This window comes from Bacillus rossius, chromosome 5 (assembly GCF_032445375.1).
Source record: "Bacillus rossius redtenbacheri isolate Brsri chromosome 5, Brsri_v3, whole genome shotgun sequence".
Lineage (NCBI taxonomy): Eukaryota > Metazoa > Arthropoda > Insecta > Phasmatodea > Bacillidae > Bacillus > Bacillus rossius.
The window spans coordinates 83,165,847-83,189,349 of NC_086333.1; the positions used below are offsets into that span (position 1 = coordinate 83,165,847).

The window sequence follows — 23,503 nt, forward strand, 5'->3', positions numbered from 1 at the left end:
ATTCAAGTCTTATTACAATTCTAGAACCATCTTTTTAATCGTATTGTCTGCTGTCAGACGTTATTCACCGCCATATGAGCCACATTTACGTTTCTGTGACATGCATCATCCGAACGTGGAGAAGCCCCGGGTTGGAAAGGAACGCTGCCTGCTCAACTGTCATTCGCTTACCGGTCAGTACTGCATAAAATGAAAGGAAGATACCCGGAGAACCTAGTACGTACTTTTTTTTTTATGTTTTTAAATTTTGACGTAGTTTGCCTTGGTAGTTTGCGAATTGAATGTAAATAAGAAAGACGTAATAAAATCTATTTGTATGAAATAAAACCATCCAAAAATGTTTTTTATAGCTATGTTGCATGGTTTGTAAACACACGTGTACCTTTCTTTTAATTCTGTTACCAAATATTGGAAGATTTTAAATACTAACCTTCAAAGTTTTACCAGAATGGAGCAAAAATGAAACGTGTGCATGAATTCACAAGACTGATCGTTTTAAAAACAAAGTTTTGTGTTTCAGTATTTGTCCCACAAATAGCATATTGTTACAAACTAATCAAATGCTTGAAGATGTATGCAGGCGCAATAACATACAGGAGGTTAAAATTTGTTTGATAAATAAACATGAATGTATATATTTATAATATATTAAAGTACGTTCTCAAATATGCATGTAAAATTAAAAAAAATCTGATGTATGTAATCAACTAAAAACTGCTTATGTACAAACTACATATCGAGGCCGTCTACTTACGATAGAGTAATGGATCTGTTCTCACTGGCAGGCATCATCAGTTAAACTGGGGCACGGGAAGCAGTGTAGATCGGAACACGGTCGGCGGTCTAGCTGAATTGAAGCCTGCGTCTGTCGAGCACAAATCCGGTGGCAAGTACCCTACTCTTGAACTGTGCTACAGTCCTTGCCAACACACTCACTCTTCTCATATAGTCTGTTCCATTCACCCATCGTTCTTACTACCAGCGAGTTTATTTGACACTTTCCATTCTTCTCTCTCTGGTCTCTAGATTTTCCCTCTTTCTACCCTGTGAGCCATCCCTACCCTTCCACCCAACTCAATGTCCTGTACATTCTTACTAGCATCTGGTCCTCCCAACCTTATGACTTTCTCACCCCATTCCTTCATTTGGAATAAAGGCGTAGTTATATGCTCTCTCTTTACAACACTTGCAAGTCTCCTGCAACTCTTCTTCACCCACCTAGCTGCTCACTGCATGCTCTTAGGTTTCCTCTTGAGCACCGCTGTGTACGTATTCCACACTGCTCATTGGACATGTACGCATCCCACACTGCTCATTGGACGTGTACGAATCCCACACTGCTCATTGGACATGTACGCATCCCACACTGCTCATTGGACGTGTACGAATCCCACACTGCTCATTGGACATGTACGCATCCCTCACTGCTCATTGGACGTGTACGAATCCCACACAGATCATTGGACGTGTACGCATCCCACACTGCTCATTGTACGTGTACGCATCCCACACTGCTCATTGTACGTGTACGCTTCCCACACTGCTCATTGTACGTGTACACATCCCACACTGCTCATTGTATGTGTACGCATCCCACACTGCTCATTGTACGTGTACGCATCCCACACTGCTCATTGTACGTGTATGCATCCCACAATGCTCATTGGACGTGTACGCATCCCACACTGCTCATTGTACGTGTACGCATCCCACACTGCTCACTGGACGTGTACGCATCCCACACTGCTCATTGTATGTGTACGCATCCCACACTGCTCATTGTACGTGTACACATCCCACAATGCTCATTGGACGTGTACGCATCCCACACTGCTCATTGTACGTGTACGCATCCCACAATGCTCATTGGACGTGTACGCATCCCACACTACTCATTGTACGTGTACGCATCCCACACTGCTCATTGTACGTGTACGCATCCCACACTGCTCATTGTACGTGTACGCATCCCACACTGCTCATTGTACCAAGGTCTAAAAAAATTTTAAATTTGGGATGAAATCAAGTAAGATGGAACAATGACTAATTTGACTTGTATCTTGCTCCAGCCATTCAGATTTTGGTTTTGTGTTGGGTATACAAATCAATTTTCAATGACATTTTGAATATTACATTTAAAAAAAAAAAAGTTCATTAAATAAGCTAGCAACATATAATTTTCTTACAAATGTATGTAATGTTCTTGGGGCCTGAAGTCTGACATTACAGATTTAATTAACATAAGATTACGCCGATGACTACTTCAAAATCTAGCTGTCAAAGAACAGATAGGATTATTATAATCTTTAACCATGAATTAGAAATTGCCTGACGATGGTTGGTATGCTATGACGTAGATGAAGTCACTCCTTCACCTCGCCATCGGCATGTTGTTCTGTCCAAAACATTCCGCGGGAATGGTGCCTGAAATACGTCAGATGATGGTTAGTAAGCACCAATTTAGAATCTCCGTCTTTAATAACAATCACTTAAAAAAAAAAAGTAATTTAAATCGTTTCCGCAATGAAAACACTACATCTAACCAATATAGCACAACAATTAGCTGAAGGGAAAAAAAACAGCTTCACACACTTACCATGACTAGAGACCCGGAAATTTTGCGGATTCATTTAGTCGCAAGTTAGAATGCAAACCTTCACTCTCTCGCACTGTGTTCATGATTGGACAGCAGTTGTTTGGACACGCCCCTCTACGACCGTGTCCCAATGATGCCCAGCTAGGAGAGAAGTAAGCGAATCAGCTAGTGCCAAATAACAAGGATAAAAATGTTCTCGCTAAGAAATCAACCGATGGGAAAGTAAACATGGGTTGAGCACACCTATAACTTTGAATTTTATCGTGAGGCCAGAAGAATCCGCGAATTTTCCGGGTCTCTAACCATAACCATATTCTGATATCAACGGTTCGTACTACTGTATAGGTGCGTGTAGTGAATATTGGGGAGCGTGCACGTCGCAGTTGGTCTGAGTGCACTCGTGCTCAGGTGCTGTGGGATGAACGTGCTGAGGCGGACATGGGGCAGGTACCAGCTCGCTCTCCAAAGACACCCCCTCAAGATGCAGTCCCTGCAAGCGTCCGTGCTGATGGGCACGGGCGACGTCGTCGCACAGACGTACGTCGAGGGGAAGCCCCTGAGGAACGTTGACGGCGCGCGAGTTCTCCGCTTCTCGTCCATCGGCGTCTGCATCGTAAGCGAGTTTGGTTGTACAGTGCAGCCTTTAAGGATGCATATGTCATTCTGCCCTCCATCTTAGATAATTAATATAGTGTTACGTAAAGAAGTTTCAAAATATTTATAAAATTCAAATTAAGCATTGAATCCTCAAAAACATTTTTTTCCCAGTATCGTTTCAGTGTAAGAAAGGTAAGAAAAGATGAGTAGTTATTTAATTTTGTTTGTGGTACGGATGTGTCGAAACTAACTGAAGTTAAATATGATGAATTTCAAAAGAACAATCGCAAAATTATTGGATTATTGGTGTCGTGATTATTGATTTGTTTGGGCGAGGTTTCCGATTCCTCTCTTCAATTACCTCTCGTAACTTGCTCCATCAGGTGCTTTTATTTTCTCTTCCAACTAACATTCCTGGTGAAAATTCCAACCTCTCATCCACGTTGCTTCCAGCAATATTACGTATGTTATGGAGTTCTTACTCCTCTCCCCCCGCCATCACTCAAGCACCGTCTGTCTCCACAACTCTTTGTATAAGACTGTGACGACACGTGTGTAGGTGGAAGAAGGGATTTTGGAGGCTGTAAACAGCAACGGCTGAGAATAGACTACTGCTTGTTTATTTTGCTTGCTTGCTTGCTTGCAAATGGCCAGCTTCATGTCCTGGTTCGAAACTGGCACTATTTTTTTCACCGTCGATCAATCACACACCTTTCGCTATTGTCCAGTGTTACATAATCGGTCCAAAGCCTGAAAGAAAATTTCTGACAACTTGTAACTGTTTCTCTTCAGAGATTGTTTCGAACATTTGGTTACTCTTTGTACAGGACATTATAGTTTAAGCAAATGTAAAAATGAAATGCCCATAGACACAACTGTAGGATTGTCTGGTACTAGATGGAATCTTGATTGTCCGGTGGTAGCTCTTGTGGGTGTGTTGCCTGGTCCTGACTGGTGCCTCTGTGGCACGGGCCAGTGTGTCGAGGCTGGCAGGAGAGAGTGTGTGTGGCAGGGCCCCGCCCTGCTGCGGTGGTACGGGTGGCTGGACCGCGTGGCAGGGCCGACGGGCGGCCGGGCGGTCGCGGGGAAGGTGCTGCTGGACCAGGCGGTGGCCGCCCCCGCGATGCTGTGCGCCGTCCTCTCCGCGGTCTCCCTGCTGGGGGGGGCCGACCTCCCCGGCGTGGCGGCCAAGCTGCGGCAGGACTACGTCCCGGTGCTCCTCGCCAACTACAAGGTGCGGCCACTGCACCGCCAGGGCCTGGTCGACCCTCGGGCTGGTTATTTTCATTCACCTCAACGTTTGAATAGATTCGTTCCATTCATACACATATCCATTAAACATTATTTTGTTGACTTACCTGAACGACCTTTCGACCGGTAAGCATAATGCAATCTGAAGACATTTTGCCACTGCAGGCAAAAAAATAGGTGTGCTCATGTTGTAGTATGCATATTTTTCAGGTCTTCATCATTGGTCTGAGAATTTTTCCAGAGAGTATACCGTACAGTGACCTCGTTCTGGAAATTGTCCAATAGCTTGGAATATATTTTACGAACTTCTTCCATGGATTTTTCACGAAAGATGAAATGGGGGATGGGGGATGAGCATGCTGAAATCGTGTCTTCGCTTGCTGTATTTAATCCAGCATCATTGCATCTACCCTACATATTTCAACTAGACCGAGACAAAAACACTAAAACTAAATGCGCTGTGAACTGATAAAAAGCTTGGGACTCCCTGATTTTAACGATAAATTTTTGAAATTTTTTTGAAAAAGCGCGTGTTAAACAAACACTGACTTGTCACCCGGCGCGGGCGCGTCCTCACAATTGGCCCGGGGGCGGTCAGAACTCTTGATCAGTCGCTGCACACCGTGTCTTCCTCGCAACCTGCTTTTATACAAGTACAGAGCCTCTGGTCATGTAAGGAGGTATTCCTGAGAAATATGACAAAAAAAATTTTCATGAATAATTTTCTTTACATCTTGTAGCAGAGAGATGATAAATACAATCCTTTATTTCCAAATGTGGAATGATTTTAAAAAACACTAATAAATAATTTATCAAGAGTGAAAAACAAAAAAACAACTTATTTCACTTATTTTTTATTAATATTACGCATTAATAAAATTATTATAATACCATCAGAAAGTATTCATTAGATTTACCCGTCCAGTCTTGTAATAACTCATGCCACAATTGAAAGTTTGTAAGCCCTTGTGAATGGTTCATTTTACAGTGTTACTAATAGAGGCAGTTATATTTTGTGTAAATATTTTGTGGGGGGATACATTTGAAAACTCTTAAGCTTCAACTTGCTATTTTCAGTCAAATCACAGCTGTTCAGTGGCACGGGTAACCACACCTTTATTGACTGAGTCTGTTGTGAAATCAGCGGTTATCATATGCAGCCAGTAAAAAAATAAGTGTCGCAATTCGAACACTGCTTTGGAAGTGGAACGAGCGGTCGGACACTATCACCAAATACAAGTCCCTCTTTGTATCAGTAACTGATAGCGTGGTGTAGGTGGTTGAGCATGGATTAATGTTTATTTATTTATTTATTTATTTATTTATTTATTACAGTTGTGACATGCTCACCAACACCTCATAAAGAGGGTACTAGGGTGAGCACGGGGATATAAAAAAGAAAAGAAAACAATGAAAAAAAAAAACATATCACAACAAAAGTTACAAATAAAAACAAAATGCAAAGGACAAAATAAACAATATATACATACACAATAAACAATTGATTAATGAAACAATCATTCTCTACAGGAAGAGATGAAATAGGTAAACAAATTTAGACTAGTCAAAAACAAAAAAGTTAAATTCTTCGGATGTGGATGAAAAATAAATTATCTTTATTAATACATAAGTTTTATTTATAGTTAATTAGGTATTTATTATATTTATTTATTTAACACTTAAGAATCTAAGGATGAGCAGATGAAAAAACTTTATTTATGAATATTCTGTTGTTTGTTGTCTTTAGGAATTCCTCATATTTATTGTAATTGGTAATTAATCTGTAAATTACATATATCATAAGTCTTATATGAGGTACATAAAAATGACGGTTTGCGACTGTGGACGTCTGGCCGTGCGACTGTGGACGTCTGGCCGTGCGACTGTGGACGTCTGGCCGTGCGACTGTGGACGTCTGGCCGTGCGACTGTGGACGTCTGGCCGTGTGTCTGCGCAGGTGTGGCCCGCCGTGCAGCTGTGCAACTTCACGCTGGTGCCTCTGCGGTACCGTGTGCTCGTGGTGCAGACAGTGGCCGTGCTGTGGAACACGTATCTGTCTCGCCGCGCCAACTGTCCCGTGCCTGTATGAGCCGTATCAGCTCCGCAGTGCAGTGCACAGACGTCGACCCACTGTGTCTCCCACGCTTCTCTCTACTTGACTTGGTCCTGAGCATGGCACAGACAGATCCTTGTCTTCTGCGGAGGCTCCAAAATTAGCTTACAATTTGCCATAACAGTGACACAGGCATTAGTTTAAAAATGGTACTGCACCATACACTGGATTTTGTTAAATCATTAATCACATAGTTGTATTTTTTTTCTCTCCATAGAACAGGCTTTGATTTAATGTTATAACAACAAATCAAGCACTTTAAGGCCAGGGGTACACACTGAATGAGACATGATGCGATGTTTTGTGTGAAAGTAGTTGCCCTGCATGTACGCACATGAACTCCGTGCACACAGAATCAGGCAGTGCGATAAGATCAAGGCGACAACATCGAATAACTGCTCCAACTTAGTTGTGAGCAGACTGCTGTGTTCTTCGCATGCGTGATTATTATAAAAAAAATAATCAAACAAAGGCATTCTGTAGTGAGGCAATCGCTAACTAGTTAAAGACTGTTTTTCATTGTTACTTTAATTTGAGTAAATATTCACTTGTGAAGTATTTTAATTTTTTTTTTTTTCTCAGTATGGAACTGGATGCATATTGATTAGTTGTGTAGTTCAGGCAATACCTATTTTATATATATATATAATCCATCTCTGAAGGTGTTTCGCGTTGATTTCGAGAATATGGGAAGAAATAACTTTACGGAAATACAATGTCAAGTTGTCGCATGAAGATGGTGTTAAGCTGTTATGTGGCATTTTGTGGCGTTGCATCACATCACGTCTGATTCTGTGTGTACAGAGCCTAAGGCATTTAAAATTTGGCCGTGCAAAGCTCAATGGAATTTTTATCTTCAATAACAATAACTTTTAACTGTGTTCACTACGACACTCTTGTTGAAGTTTATAACGGAAAATTCCTGTTCTTTGTCCAGTTTGTGCACAGCCAGGAGAATATACACATAATTAGTCGAGAATTTCATGTTGTTTTGAAACAGTGTAAATTTGACTATTTTAACGTCCTGAATTTTCCAAAAAACCTTTAATGTAAAAAAAAATATATGTTTGTTAGGCTGTGCTCCGTTTGGGGGAGACTGTTGGTAGGTCTGTGGCCTCGTTTCAACTATTAATTGCATTGGTTTCATGTTAAGTCTGATCATATAATTGGACGCATATTGAACTAAACAACCTTTTGAAAAGTCAGATTGTGTTTTCTACAGCATAAGATTTGTTGCCTTTGTGAGGTTTTTCGGTCGGCTGGTATTCACAATTTACTTAGAGGAAGACTGTGCAGATTCTACACTTCATGAAATCGTTCTGATGTATATGGTCATCCTTGGCTATACAATTTTTTTTGGACAAACTATCACACATCAAATCCCTTCAAGATGCTTTACATTTAGTAATATTTTCATAGGTTTTTTTCAGATACATCATTATGACAGTTAACTGTGTATAATATTTTTCAGACATTCATTTAAATGTTCACTGCTTTAAATAAGGCATGCATTTCATGTTCCTTCATTTTTGGCAAGCTGTTGAGCCGTACATTGTAAGTATTTTTTCCCCTCACTCGTTTCTTCCTTGTTGGGTATGTATTGCTGTGAAGTTTGTGGATCGCTTATCACACACATGTTTCTGGCTTTCCAACTGAACTTGATTCAGGAAGCAGACTTGTGAAAACGGTCTGTGCTTCTCGAGGTTAGGTTGTGTGACACTTGATGGCGGCAGTGTTGAGCATTCAGCGTGATGGCTGCCCTGTTCTGTGTGATAGGAAACTGCATTGCAACCAGCGAGTGTAGTTCAAGAGCATTCAAACACTAAATTCAATAAATTATAACTTTTTGGAAGTATAACTCAGAATAATTCTCCTGAAAAAGCGTAGTCAAAGGAAATAAATACGTACCTGTGGTAGAGAAATTTATATTTTGCATGATGTGATGTAAATATTCTCTATAAAATCTAGTTTTGAAGCAGTTACAAAAAAGTCACAGTGATCGACAACATTTATGGAACATTAATTGAGACGTAATATAGTTATGGTTTGTTTTGTGTAATGAGTTTTGCATTTGAAGTGCGGTATATACCTTATCCTCTTGTATCTATATTTGTGAAATACTTAAGCTAAGCAACCTTTGTACATTAAAAAAAAAATACAAACTTTGAGTTATAAACAACTGACATTTTATGAAGGTAATTATTTTAGTTATTAGTAATGTAACAAGTGATGCATGGGTGACTGATGCCAGCGGTGTTGCTATGTTTTTATAGCATTTTGTGCAGTGTGAAGATTATTGTTTTATTAAAAAAAAAAAAATAATAATAATTTTACCTTGATGTTTGAGGATTTTATTTTAGTTTTTTTTATGCATGTATGGTAGTTACATGAAAAGAACATATTACTCTTTCATTAAATATTCTTGTGATAACTGTGAATAGTTAAAACTATTTGAAGAATATGTTTGTACAGAATTAGAACAGTAAAATAAAGTTGTTACAAAATGGTTCAATATTCCAGTCGACTGTAATTATTTTGTCAATTCCATGATCAATATACAAGGAGACAGTGAAATACATACATACCATTATTGCAGACAGTTGTTTTGTCATTTTGAAATAACTATGTTTTGTATCATTTGCCAAACTATGACCATTGAACATAAATAATACTTTTAAAAGTCGCCATCCGTTGGGAGTTTCCATTGCACTTGAGAACGCTAGTAGGGCTGCCCGACACGAGATGGCGTTGCAGTCGTCTCGTCAAGCTGTTGGTGCCGTGTCGGGCGGCGATCACGGAAGGCAATTGTGCGTTCACGATTAAGTCATTTTTTTTGTCTCAGAAATTACGTTTGCTGTTTTTCACGAATGGCTCTGGAGGAAACAAGACTTCGGAACAAGCCGTCTGCTTCCTCTGTGGGATGTCTTTAGGTCATGTGGACAGACTTGAGGTTCTATGGTTTACATTTTGCAATTTATTTCACACTTGAAAGGTGGCGCAGTCGGTAAGTAAGACACACATGATCGTTATTAATAAGCAATCATTTATTGAAACAGAAAACAACTGAAACTACTTCACAGTATTCCTAATGACAATGTATGTTACAACTGTACAGTGTGAGGAGGCTGATCCCGCAGCTCTGCTAGCTACAAACACAAGTGGCTCCAGAACAGGAATAGAAAGGAACTAACTTTAGAAACATCTATATCCAACAACATTTACTTATGTTTTTAAAAGGGTGTATGTATGCGTGGTCCAGCTAATAATACTTTTTCTTTTTCTCTCCTGATAAATACATTAAGTCTTTGTTCTACAGGTTGTACTTGTGCTCCCAGCAGGTCCCTGGGGGGACGAAACAGGCGCGGCCGGGGTTCACGAGGGGCGGGGGGTTGAGAGCAGAGGCTGGTTCAGTCGGGGCGGGCGACATCACGGACTGGGGCAGGAGTGGGCAGATTCCTGCAACAGACGGGCGGTACTTGCCAAACATTCTTACCTAGAGGTGGGTTGCAGAGTATCAACCTGCTACTTTGGAACTGATACATGCCTGTTTCACGTACTCCAAACGAGTACACTATTCAAGTATCAAGTACTTTTAGTATCAATTCAGAATTCACCTGGAACACCACCACGGCCAATGTGCGCAGAACCCGATCGCAGATGGCGGTCACTTGGGCGGAGCTTGTGAAAGGGGAGGGAGCAGCACTACGAATAAGGGATAAAGAAGGGAAAGAATGTAGGGGAGGAAGCGCAGGGGAAGGCGTTGAAGGAGAGACGCAGAGCGAAATTGTAATCTTACCCAAGTCATTAATTTACCCCATTCTCGTATTCATTACCAAATCTCCGTACACACAAGAAATATTTTTTTTTACAGTGTGAATTTTCTTTGTTAAAAATTTTCTCCTGGCAGAAGATGAACAAATAAATATTTTAATATGTACCTTTAAAGCAAAACTTGATTGTTTTATGAAACATATTTATCTGTTCATTCCATGAAAGTCTTCAAGATTTTCAAGTAAGCAGTGAAAAAATTTTCATGCTATGCATGAAAAAAAATAAAAAAAACAATGATTTGTGATACCAGTTTGTTTTAGTAGGTATATTAACTTTATTATGACTCTGATGATGTAGGTACTGCACTATGTGTCATGTTCACTACCTCTTGCACGAAGCAGGTTGATAACAATGACCCTGCTCTAAGTGTACTGCAGCAGATACAAGACAAAGTGATACTGATTTATCATTGGAAGAACTTTTTTGGGAAAATTTAACAAACGTTTGAGTTGAGTAAGCTTTGGTGAACTCATTGCTGCTTTCGTGGCAGTTACATACTCCAGCATCAATAATGCAGAGACAGACACTGTGAGACTGATATGAAGATGAATACTGAACATGGGCCTCTTTAGTCGGAGCTTGGTCCAGGGACCATTTATCTGTGTGACGTCGTTTTCTATGGCTGTAAAAGTTTTTGCAATGTTTTATTGCAATAATTATGATGTTGGTAACTGTTCAAATTATTTTTGAAGTTAAACCTTTTTAGGCGCATTGGTACAAGTCGTCTGCATGTGACTGTGTGTGTCATTCCACATTTCAGAAGTGTTTTCAGAGTTTTATTTCTTGGGGGAAGAGGGGATACACCCTCTTCTTCCTTCTGTTTACTTTCCATTTGTGAGTGGGAACGATAGATTGTTATTGATTTCGGGGAGGGGAGATATACCTCTAGTCATATTATGTCAATACATCCAGTGGCGGATCCAGAGGTTCACCTCAGAGGGGGCGCACTAGGATTTCAGAATAGCCAGAGGAAAAATGTCTTAAATTACTAAATTTGTATTTAATCTACTCACACTACACATTACATCCAACCACCGGATTTTATGATTCTTCAAGAAATTCATTAATCATATTAAAATATTTTATTGGTTTCAGAAACAATAATTTTTGTCGGCAATATTAATGTAGCAGACACTGGTTTTTCGGGGAGGGGGGGGGGGGCACTTGCCCCTGGTGCCCCCCCCCCCCCCCCTTGGATCCGCCACTGAATACATCACCATTCGCATGCAAGAGAAGATGCCTACATTTTAGGACTAGTGCGAAGACGCATAGTCGTCACCCCAGCGAGGCCTCGTTGACCAGTTGGACAAGTCTGCAAACCTGGAACACACAATAACATTGCATAAAATAACTTAACTTATTTTCAAGGCTTTGCAACTTAGAGTTTAAAGTAGTTAAATTTGTTTTGCATTTAATTGAACATTTCGGAAGTTTAACTTGAACTCTACCTTCAATGTCCCTCTAACCAGATAACTACCTCAGCAATTTCATGGGATTAGTATGCATCAGTCATGTGAAACTGCTCAACTGTCGTAATTGTAAAATTTTTTACTTTTACACTAAATGTTATTTACTCAAATGGTTATGAACGAAAATAAAGTTTTTCAACTTAACACTTGCAATGAGAAATTAACTAACAATTTAAAAGGGTTTAAGCACAGGCCTTTATTTATTTTTTAATTATATGCAGTAATAAACAGATCAAGAAGATTGGAAATTGTAGTGTTGGTTAAATAAAATAATATAAATTTATAAATAAAATAAGATTTAAATTTAATATTTAATTGTGCTCATTTTCTATTCGCGAGTGGGTGACCAAGGCAGTATCAACCTCAAAACAGAAGGAAGGGTATTTTTTGGAATTTAACATCTTTCATTGGGTAGGAGGGTCCATGTTGCCATACAATAATAAACAATTACAAAAGGATGAAAATATTTTAATAAAATTCTTTTGAGCATTAGTGCGTGAAGATTATTACACATTTTCTCTAACTTCAGCTACCGTGTGAAAGCGCACACGAACCCGGCGGAGACTGCTCTCGGGGCGTTACGTCACCCACGTGGTAGCGAGATACGGACCCTCTAAACTCAGCAACTGCCAAGACATGACCCGCTCTCAGTGTCGGGCACGCTTCAAGGAGTAACGCAGTGCCTCTCAGGGCGTCCCACACGCCGCCAGGCAGGTTATGTTATATACGTAGGCACAAGGAGAAAGAACACCATCACATCACAGACTGAGGTGTAATAACGGCACGCCATCATGGTTCCAGCACGGTCCCAGACAGCAGACGCGTCAGTGTGAGCCGGGGGCTGACCTGCTGACACCCGAGAGGCGACCCGCGTCGCGCTTGCCGATCTTCTCCAGCAGCTCCTTGTTGGCCTGGATCTGCTCCTCGGACTGGCGCATGCGCCGGCGGGCCAGCACCAGCAGCAGCCGCTGTCGCAGCACGTCCAGAGGGTTCACGATGGACAGGGAGGGGCCCCCGCCGTGCCTCTTCACCCGCCGCGGCGCCTGCGACCACACACCGATGTCCCTCGAGTCCCCTCCGAGCACCCGGTCCACAATCCCATTGTTGCAGTACCTCTCTCCTAGCTTCCCGCATCTTACGTTATGTTGTTTTGCCAGCGAACTATGTACTGCATGTGCAGGCAACCTAACATTATAGCGATATGTATGTAGCGATAGTAGTATGTTTTGGGAGCTCCGGGCACTGGGTTCTGGGTCTGGAGCCGTAGAGCCGACCGCCATCTTGGATTGTGACGTCACGGCGGCCATCTTGGATGACATTGACATTAAACTTTGACATTCAAAATTTGCCCGAAAATCCTCAAAATTCGCTAAAATTTCCATATTTTTGAAGAAAAAAAAATCTCAAAAAATCTGAAAAATAAAACAATTCCCTTTTCGAGGGAAAAATTCCCGTTTCGAAGGAAAAATTCCCGTTTTTAGTCCATACAAATACCAGCGGCTAGAAATGTCCATAATATAGGCTTAAGCCACCACATGTACAGCCTCTGATAAGCCTCTGACGTCATCGTGAATCATGACGTCACCGTTGCAATTACCGTTATGGCCACCATCTTGAAAATTTTATTTATTATCAGATTTTAATGAAAAAAAAAAATTAATCACCTATAAAGCAGTTGAAAATAATAATAATTTGAAGTTTTTAATTTCACAAGAGTTGGCTATAGGCACAGACAACGGGTCCGAAAGTCGTACTGGTGGCGCTGCGTGGTGTTCCGCTTACGAACTACCTGCAGGACTGTCGCAACCCACCGTTCTCCGGGACCCGGAGTACGCTGACAAAAATTAATCCTGTTAACATGTGTGATTGGAATAACATGCGGTTTCCTGTTTGAATATTTATTATCAATTTCTGAGAATAGTTTATTGAAAGTAAAAACTACATGTATTGTTGGTCATGTGAATAATGTCAAGGAAGTAAAGAGAGGCAAATTTTCTGTATTAAAAGTAGAAGTTATGTGGCTCTTCCACCCAATAAAGTTTGTCAACAAAGCCGCCATGTTGGTAAGTGTAATACACTGAAATCCCCCTCCGCTTTTGGCTTCACTTCCCTCGCTGCTAAAAGTGTGCCCTGTAGTCATTGTTCATTTGATGAGAGTTAAATTAATTTAAACAATGCGAAAATACTTAATGCTTATTGTAATAAACCGTCATGTAATAAATAAAGGAGTAGGAGGTGCAAAAACTCATTGTATTACACACCACAAAATTAGTGGCTACCTAAATAGAGTGAATTTTCACTGGTTTGTTTGCCTGATAATAGCTTAACCATTACTTCTAATAAATTACTGTAGTTATGTCAGCTTTATATTATGAAAACTACTATCTAGGGGACGGGCCCATAACTACTTCAAACAACTAGGTCTGAGTCTCTGTAATTAGACTTCCCCCTCATTCTGTCACCTGCTGAGCGGGATCTCGGTCGAGCTCGGTGAGCAGGTAGTAGCGCGGGTCCGGCGCCGGCTCCCAGCCCTGCAGGTTCGGCTTGCCGGCCGCCAGGAGCGCTGCGTCCGCGTCCGCGGGCCCCACCAGCTCGCCCAGCGCCTCTAGCGACTGCGCGTCTAAGTAGGCGGGCGCCGCCGTGATCTCGCTACTCGCCGCCAGGAGCAGCAGCGTCGGCAGCAGCGCGGACCGCACCATCTCGTGGCTGCGAACAAAAACACCTCTGTACTTCGGCGCGGCGCTCCAATTATAAAGTTTGGTCCATTTTTACAGAGTTTTGCTTTGCGTTAAGAGTTTTTTAATTAAAAAGTTCAGCCCAGAAGATTATTGTTCATGTTAACTGGAAGTGACGGTGACAACCAAAAGCAAATGCTTTCAACACATTTTTATATTTATTATTTTTGATTAGTAAATTAAAAAAAAAAAAGTTTTGGCATTGGCTACAACTGGGATCTAGTGCTGTTCCATATTGAAACAAAAACTGGATTTCAAAGGGACAGATCAGAGTAAGGTCTTGGAGTGCCAAGTCAGCACTGACAAAAATCTCTTCTCTACGTAGCCTAGACTCTGGCTTATTGTAAGAGCGGTCTTCAACTGTAGTTCTTCACAGACGGAGCTGTTAAAATATTGGCGTATTTGCCAGCTGTTTGTTGTCGTCGAACGGGAAATGCGAGTAACTAATTTCTATATAATTACAGCTTGCCTTCGCGGTGGTCCGAGATAGCTTGGCTTGCGGGATCTAGCTTCGACGAAGACGAAGGATTAACGGTCGTTTCGGTCGACATAGCAGCCGCCATCTTCACGATAAAGAAAAGAAAAGAAAAAGAAAACCGGGACCCCTCTTAGCGTTAGCCTTCCGGGGTATTTACGTTAAATTGTTATTTAGTGCTATTGTTAATAAAGTCCCACAGTGAAACAGACACCGCGCCCCATTTCCTACAGTTCCACCCAGATCGGACGCTAGGGGGGCCCCCCTGTGCGCTCTCCTTTTCGAGAGGCCCCCCCCCTCCCTCACTGGGTTTCCCTGACCAAGGCACGATGCCTCCCCCACCGCGGTATTTTGAAAACAAAAGAAAAAAAAAAAATTTTTAAAGAGGTAATTAACTTAAATTTACTTTAATCGGAACCACTGCATTTAGATGAAAAACAAAAAGATTAGGTTATTTTAATTTTGGATTGGTTCCGGGCTATGGAAATCTCGGTCGGAGGTCCGTTCTTGCGGGGTGCCCAGAGGGGCCCAACAAGAACGGAAGACGGTCGTTAGCCTGGGCCCTCGAAGTACTAGGTGTTCCATATCTGGCCCATCTTCACGATAGTAGTCTCCCGAGATTTCCAACTATTCTCGATGTAATATATAATCATCGGACTTAACGAAGACTATGAGACCGCAGGTTCTCTCAGCTACCTACATTTCAAATAAGGACGTTCGTTAAAATGTCCGTGTGGCCGGCCGCTACCTTCGCTGGCATTGGACACATCAGCGTCTGCAAGGAGGAGGAGTTGGGGTAGTTTACACGATATTTTAAATAACACAAAGTGAATTCGAAGACTTTCTGAAACACTGCCGTAATGCTATGCCGAGAGTGTGAACGAAACTAGGCGCCCGGGGTGAAATAATTTTGTTGGCCTTATTTCAATGTAAACCCCATGATTTAAAAAGAAGAAGAAAAAAGCGTGTAGCCTACTTATGTACGAGCGATAGAAGTCATACTTATTTTTGATTTAAGACACTGAAATATTTGGAAATTTACCGTAAAATAATAACTAAGTAAATACCGAATGTTCAACATTAATATAAAAAAAGTTTTTAAAATTAATTAATTTAGTTAAATAATATAGATACATTTTAATTAATAATGAAAAAAATTATGTTTAAAGTGATTATTTTTTTCCTAACCTATGTTAAACTAAGTGTATTTGGGAGGGGTCTAGGTTGGGAAGTCTAGCAGTGCGTCTCAGGTCGAAGCCTATATATACTCTCTAATCATGCAGGGGTTAAGGAATGCGGGAGAGGGTGCATGCATCGTGTGCTAGGAGGGGATTGGCCAGCCATGGCTGCAATTGGCGCCATGACTAACTCCCCTCACTCTTAATTCTAGACTTTAACTACTAGATAAGTTTGGGCCCAGGTATACAATTTTATTGAGTTGATTACGTTAATTAACCTCGAGCTGGCTCGTCGGATCCCACTCCAGGAGGGATAGAGCGTCAGGTCGTCTGTAACCGGGAAGAGACTGTCGGCAGTTTGCGAGATTATCCAATCTGTCATTGCGAAACCCTAGCCCCAGCATCTGTGCTTCAGATGCTAGGAGTTAATTAATTTAAAATGCCTAACGGTGAGTTGGTGCATCGGGACACACTCAGGAAGGACAGCTGCAGTTGGCCTGTCGCTAGCAGCAGTCGGTCTGTTAAGAGGAACTGTCCAGTCGTTCATCGCGCTTAGATCCTAGATCCCCGCGCAGCCGTCGGTTCGGCCCGAGACGCATTTAGGGCCTACCTGACAGTTCCTCCACAGGGGAACCACACATCACTTAGAAACACACAACTTAGAACAGTCATAATTTAGAAACCTCGAAAAAAAAATCCACGTAACATAGAACTGTCATAAGTTTGAACGATCATAACTTAGAAACACGTACTGTAACTTATAAACACACAACGCAGAATCACACAACTTAGAAACGTCGAAACTTAGAAAGTCATAACTTAGAACTATCACAACTTAGAAACACACAACTTAGAACTGTCATAACTTAGAAACATGTAACTTAGAAACACGCAACGCAGAAACACGCAACTTAGAAACGCCGTAACGTAGAAAGTCATAACTTAGAAACACGCAACGCAGAATCACACAACACAGAAACGTCGTAACGTAGAAAGTCATAACTTAGAACTATCACAACTTAGAAACACACAACTTAGAACTGTCATAACTTAGAAACACGTAACTTAGAAACACGCAACGCCGAAACACACAACTTAGAAATTTGTATGAGAAAGCGTAAGTAATTTGAAAGGGCTGTAGTGACAAAATTTTTTTTGTGCTCTCTCTGCATTCAGAGCTGCACTCTGGTGGTGAAATAGTAACTTTCGCGTTTAGTTTGAATCTCACTCTAAAGGTGGTGCTGTCAGTTCCACACACAGCTAGATGGAGATCGGCCCGGTAGAGACCACTCCTGACGAGACCCGAGCAGACCTGGCTACAGGCAGACAGATCACAGCCGCCAGGGGCCATCTGCACCGTGGCGACCACGGAAACATACACGCGCTCTTTTAAACTAGTCTTTTTTTTGACGTGATAACGTCTTATAAATCGACGAACGCCGGCTGCACGCACGAAAAATTTGTCACGTTCCGCCAGAGCTGAGCGTGCAAGAACCGGCCAACCACCGTGCGAGAAAATCTTCCATAATATCAAACAGGTTAAGGCGGTTTTTTTTTAAAACTAATTGTTCATGATTAAATTGATTATATTTAAACAAAATAAATATTTAAATTAAATTTGAAAAAAAAAAACTGTATATAATATTTGAAAATTAAAAAAAAAAGTAAGCAATTTTTCATCAATGTTTCCTTATGACGTTATCACGTGAAATTATCGTCCGTAAACCGACTTTACAGACAACCCACCCCCCCTTTTTTTTCTCTCTACGTTGTGACGGACTGGCTGATGAGTGGAAAGAAGAGGGCAACAGTCGGCAGTTCACTGCCAGTTCCACCAACCCCTGCGAGTCCGCCCCGGACACAGAGGAAGCCCGCTCCAACTCGGCGCCTGTACGTGCGTCACGGCTTGTTTTTGTTTTGCTTTGTTCTGTTTTTTCTGCTTCCTCGTGCCCTTCCGTGTTTGCAGTAGCGAGCCCCTCTTTCTCCCTTCCTCCACACACCGCCGCGCGGGCGGGCGAAACAAAGGGCGGTCTGCTGGTGGAAGTTCTTGATTCCTCGCGAGCAGAGTTGCCCGTTGTCGGCGCGCGCTGTGGCTCTCCCCCCCCCCCCCCCCAGGCCACAGAGCTGTGGACCCGCCAATGGTGTCTCCTCACTGGCACACTGGCCCCACCAGGACCACACGCCAGTTGGTTTACGACGTGAACACGTCTTTAAAATATTGCTTCCACAGTGGGAGGCAATTAAAAAATAAAAGGGGGAGGGGTTTGTCTGTAAAGTCGGTTTACGGACGATAATTTTACGTGATAACGTCATAAGAAAACATTGATGAAAAATTGCATACTTATTAAATTATCTAATATTATTTACAGTTTTTTTTGAAAATTTAATTTAAACAATTTGTTTAAATATAATCACGAACAATTAGTTAAAAAAGCCCGCCTTAACCTGTTTGATATTATAGAAGATTTTCCTCGCACGGTGGTTGGCCGGTTCTTGCACGCTCGGCTCAGGCGGAACGTGACAATGAGTCGTGCTTTTACGTGCGTGCAGCCGGCGTTCATCGATTTATAAGACGTTATCACGTCAAAAGACGCTTTAAACGGTCGGATTTACCTATACAAGTTCTCCGAACACAAACGAATGGCACGAGCACACATTTAAATGCAATCTACATGACACGACTTAACAAAACCCAATGTTTTTAGTTCCTTTGTAATATTGGTTATATGCATGTTCCTAAAACGTTCATTAAATGCTAGTATGATAGTAATAAATCACAGTATAATACCATATGTATAACTCAAAAATTAAAAATGTAAAAGAACAAACTCATCGAAATGTACTAAATCTATAGAGAATAGTACTACCCTCAAAGGTTCACCCACTATAGATTCAGACCAAAATTATCCTTTGTATGTCTGGAATGAGCCTTAGAAAAATCACACAATGCATGTTTATAAGACAGCAAAACTTCGTAGAATGTGTTTATAGAAATAAAACAAAAGAATTTTATTGCATAAACAAAAAATATTTTTGACGTTTGATTTTGAAAAACTTATTTTTTGAAAGTAACTTTTTTTTCCTGTGCAAACAATTTAAGATGTCTATTTATGGGTATGTTAGCAGGTGTTTTGACCACTTAAGATTTAAGAATTTTTAAAATATTACAAAACACTTTCATCGAATTATAAATACCCGTCAAAATTTTCATTTTAGTAAAGATTTAAATTTTTCATGAATGCGAATGAATGAAAATATGAATAATACAAAGCTTAAGAAGTAAACGAACTAAGCTTGTGAATAATGATTCTTTGCAGCAATTAAGTGGTAAAGTCATTATAGCGCACAGCCAAAAAGAGAAAAAAAAAATGGTTGTAGCTGTGTCATGGACACGGCCGTGTGTTGTACGTGAATACGTGTACGTAACATGTAATATTTTCCATAAAAAATATAAAATACGCTATTTTTTTATTTTAGCACCATATATTCACTGTTACTATTTTAAACTTATCTTTTATATACGTGACAATGTCTAATAAATCGATGAACGCAGGCTGCAAAAACGAAAAAGTGTCCCGTTACGCACATTGTCCCGTTACGTGGTACGTACTCGATTGGAACAACCATCGATTTGACTTTTTCGAGGCACATTAAACGTGAAACACTCCCATTCGTTTCCTATTTTTCCTATCATCGTCCTATCCTTAACAGAATAACACAGATTGGAAGAAGTTAAATAGCAAACATGTATAACAGTTATAGTTAAAATAATCTGTTCGTTAAAGTAATAAACATATTTGAATTAATGAGTGCAAATAAAAGTAAATTTATCAATTAAATTGTCGATTTCATTTCACTCCTTCTTTGTATCCATACAAAATAGTGATAATTCAATATAAATGTTTCAATTTTATTTATAAAAGCATGCAATCATTTCATCAATGTTTTTTTTATGACGCTGTCACGTTAAACTATCGTCCGTAAACCGACTTTACAGACAACCAATTTTTTGAATTGCCTCCCACTACGGAAGCAATTTCAAAGACGTGTTCACGTCAGCTTCCAGTTGTAGTTGGGGGAAGTCGGTGATTGGCTGGAAGGACTGCCGGCGCTCACGGACTCTGACCACGTGTCGGTGCTTGTGGACCGAGTGTTTAAGGCCCTGCTCCACCCGCGCTGGTTCAGGGGATGCAACTACTGGTCGGCGGCGCGTGTCTCCTGGCGGCGACGCCCCAGCGCGGGGGTTGACGCCCCCCCCCCCCCGCCTCATCGCCATGCGGGTCACGTGTGCGGACCCGGGGGACCAATGGGAGACCGGGTCGACTGTGCAGTTGGGCCTGCGTGTGACGAGCATGGCGGAGTGTATCTCAGCAGGCCATCTCGCCCCCTTAAGTTCGCATGCTTCCGGAACAGTTTCCGAGATCCACTCCATCCCACTCGATCCCGCAGAGTTTATATAACAATCCGTTACGAATTCACGAAAAAAGGGGGGGGGGGGGGTTTGTCTGTAAAGTCGGTTTACGGACGATAATTTTACGTGATAACGTCATAAGAAAACATTATCTTTGAAAAATTTGTGCAATGGGAGTGCATGACTTGATGTAAGCTTTTGGACATACGCCATTGCTAAGCGCATGTACTTATGTCTGTAGAAGAAAACTACAAAAAACACAAAAGACAAAAACATAAATTAAGCAAAAAAACTGCTGTTTTCAACAGAATATAAACACCACATAATATTCCATAACATGTGGTGTTTATAACCTGCTGACTATAGCAATTTTTTTGCTTAATTTTTGTTTTTGTCTTTTGTGTTAAGAAAAAATTGATGAAAAATTGCATACTTTTAAATTTTCAAACACTATTTACAGTTTTTTCAAATTTAATTTAAATAATTAGTTTAAATATAACCATGAACAATTAGTTAGAAAGCCCGCCTTAACCTGTTTTATATTACAGAAGATTTTCTCGCACGGTGGTTGGCCGGTTCTTGCACTCTCGGCTCAGGCGGAACGTGACAATGAGTCATGCTTTTTCGTGCGTGCTGCCGGCGTACATCGATTTATAAGACGTTATCACGTCAAAAATATTTGATTTAGAAACTGCAAAATCGTTTAGTTACTTTTTTTGAGCTTGGATAGTCAGTTGTGCGCGAAGCAGTCCTATGTGAACGAATGAGCTTGGTTATGAACAAGGATAGCTGGCTTTCGTCGCCATTGCATGAGGCTGCTTGTCTTGTGATCTACAGTCGCGTCAAAGTCAACTTGCCTTCAAATAATTCTTTCAATTAGAGTTCCTAGTGAACCTTCAGCCAATCAGGAAACACTAACCTCTCATCTGATGTCAACGCGACGCCTATGAATGTTTGTGGTTGCCGCTGAATAGACTCACATCTATTTAACACGCGAAAAACATACCTAATAGATGAATATCTTATGTTAGACACAAATGAAAATTTACAATTAATATTTGAACTTGAGAACAGACAAAAGTTTTTTAAAGTCTATAAAATACATTTATAAAGTTAATGTACAACATTGTATTTAAATAAAACATTAAAATTGTTAAATTTTACTCCTGACTTTAAATTTCATTTTTAAGAAAGTAAAAACTATTTTGAAATAATATATAATTTTTTAAATGTACAATTGACATTTAAAATATCTTATTTAGTGATATCGATTTTTTTAAATCCTATGTCCCCGATGAAGCATTAGAAAATTGTTTTTCAACATGGACGTTATTCTTCCTATACCTATTTTTGACTTCATATTCTTCATCTTCAAGAAAAACAGTTCACAAAATAATTTAAGTGCTGCCAATGAATGATGCACTTCATAGAGCATGATGTACGAGGTTTGGAAACATTTTTTGACGTATTAAAATGTAAAAGTACCTAGCCGTCAAGCTTAAATTTATCTTTGAAATGAGCGTAAAATTGTAGTGCAGTAAGAAATTTGGTGCAACATTTTTCATTCGATATAAAATATTGAAAATGCACATAAAAATCGGACCTTGGATAAGAAAGTGCGTACTACCTATATATATCTACATTATAGCTCTTAGCACTGCCTTATAATTGGGGCGAGTGGAGGTTTAAAGCGAAAAATGATCTTTCCTTTAAATGATTCATTCAACGGAGAATTTAGATTTAATGCAGTTTTGTGAACGTACACGGTTGAAGTTTTGTCATTGGAAACTTTCAGTGTTCGTCAGTGCTATCATTGTTGTTTTGTCCATAGTACTTGTTTATCTTCATCGCTGTATTTATATGTTTGCTGCATTGTCCAGGTTTGTTGTCTGCTTGGACTTAATCTGTCTCGCCGTTGTTAGCCCATTGTGTTTGTCTGTGTTGTTATATTATTTTTCGTGATTAAGTTACTTCAACGGAATTCTTGTGCTGTCTGATATTTAGAGGTTGAACCATTTCTGTTCATGCTGTCATCGTTGTATATAATACTTGTTTAGTTCCATCATTCGTTCCATTTGTTCGACATCAGCTGATTCAGTCTTATTTTCTGTGAATTTTTTATCATCAAAATTATTTTATTTTTTTGATTTTCGGAAATTTTCCATGACAAACAGTGCAAAACTGCAATAGCGTGTCTCCAAAAAAACTGCATCAAATGAAAATGATGTTCGCTCCGCGGGCTGAATACCATTGGTCCAGTGAACCGAGGAAATGTAAACCAAGTTGGCGACCAGGGATGTTCGGAGTGGGAGTGAACCGCACCGCACTAAGCCAACCACACGACGCAGAGTGTGGCCTACATGCCAGGGGTTTGTGTCGCGGTGTCTGCCTACTCGCAGCACAGTCTCAGCTCTGACAGATCTCCCTGAGTGTGCGTGGTATGTCTGCAGTAGTTTCACGGTGTTGCAATGCACTCGCCTTGGAGAGGGACACTGCTGGTTACTAGTTACGGTCATCAAACTATGGTAGCATTTGGAAACATCGTCGTGGCATGGCATGTAAACGACTATACGCTTCCTAGAAGGAAATACTTTACTAACCATTTTAATTTTACATGAATTATTTTCATGTACTCTAATGATATTGATTTCGACTATAGATAAAATATTGGTCCGAAATTCTTGAAAGGAAATTACTAGGGAGCGGAAAAATTCGCGGGTTCAATAACTTGCAGGATGAACTCCATAGTTCTACGTACACTCGGTCAAATGTTACCCGCGCATTGGCTGCTATCTTGTGAGACGTCCCAACGTAGCGGCCTGTGATTCGACACAGCTTCGGTTGAGT

The 23,503-nt window shown here is 40.6% G+C and overlaps 2 protein-coding genes across 11 annotated transcripts in view; one reads left to right on the forward strand and one right to left on the reverse strand.

Moving 5' to 3' along the window:
- Nucleotides 1–28: 28 nt before the first annotated feature.
- Nucleotides 29–9,071, forward strand: LOC134532142 (protein Mpv17). Of its 10 annotated transcripts, none has more exons than XM_063368499.1 (5): nt 29–173; nt 786–886; nt 3,005–3,209; nt 4,206–4,427; nt 6,402–9,071. In XM_063368499.1, exons 3-5 carry the CDS (start codon nt 3,015–3,017, stop codon nt 6,531–6,533), a joined length of 549 nt encoding a protein of 182 aa, XP_063224569.1. In that variant the 5' UTR covers nt 29–173; nt 786–886; nt 3,005–3,014; the 3' UTR covers nt 6,534–9,071. The 10 variants fall into 10 exon arrangements, with proteins under 10 accessions (XP_063224569.1, XP_063224572.1, XP_063224566.1 ...); XM_063368496.1 differs by having other exon boundaries at nt 132–216; XM_063368498.1 differs by lacking the exon at nt 29–173 and adding an exon at nt 225–283.
- Nucleotides 9,072–9,580: 509 nt separating this feature from the next.
- Nucleotides 9,581–23,503, reverse strand: part of LOC134532398 (diuretic hormone 45) — a 128,671-nt gene continuing 114,748 nt past the window's right edge. Inside the window, exons 2-5 of the mRNA XM_063368838.1 lie at nt 14,320–14,563; nt 12,704–12,900; nt 11,633–11,708; nt 9,581–10,013 (exon numbers count right to left, since the gene is read on the reverse strand). Coding sequence (XP_063224908.1) covers nt 11,642–11,708; nt 12,704–12,900; nt 14,320–14,563 — 508 coding nt within the window. The 3' untranslated portion in view covers nt 9,581–10,013; nt 11,633–11,641. The remainder of the gene's footprint in view (nt 10,014–11,632; nt 11,709–12,703; nt 12,901–14,319; nt 14,564–23,503) is intronic.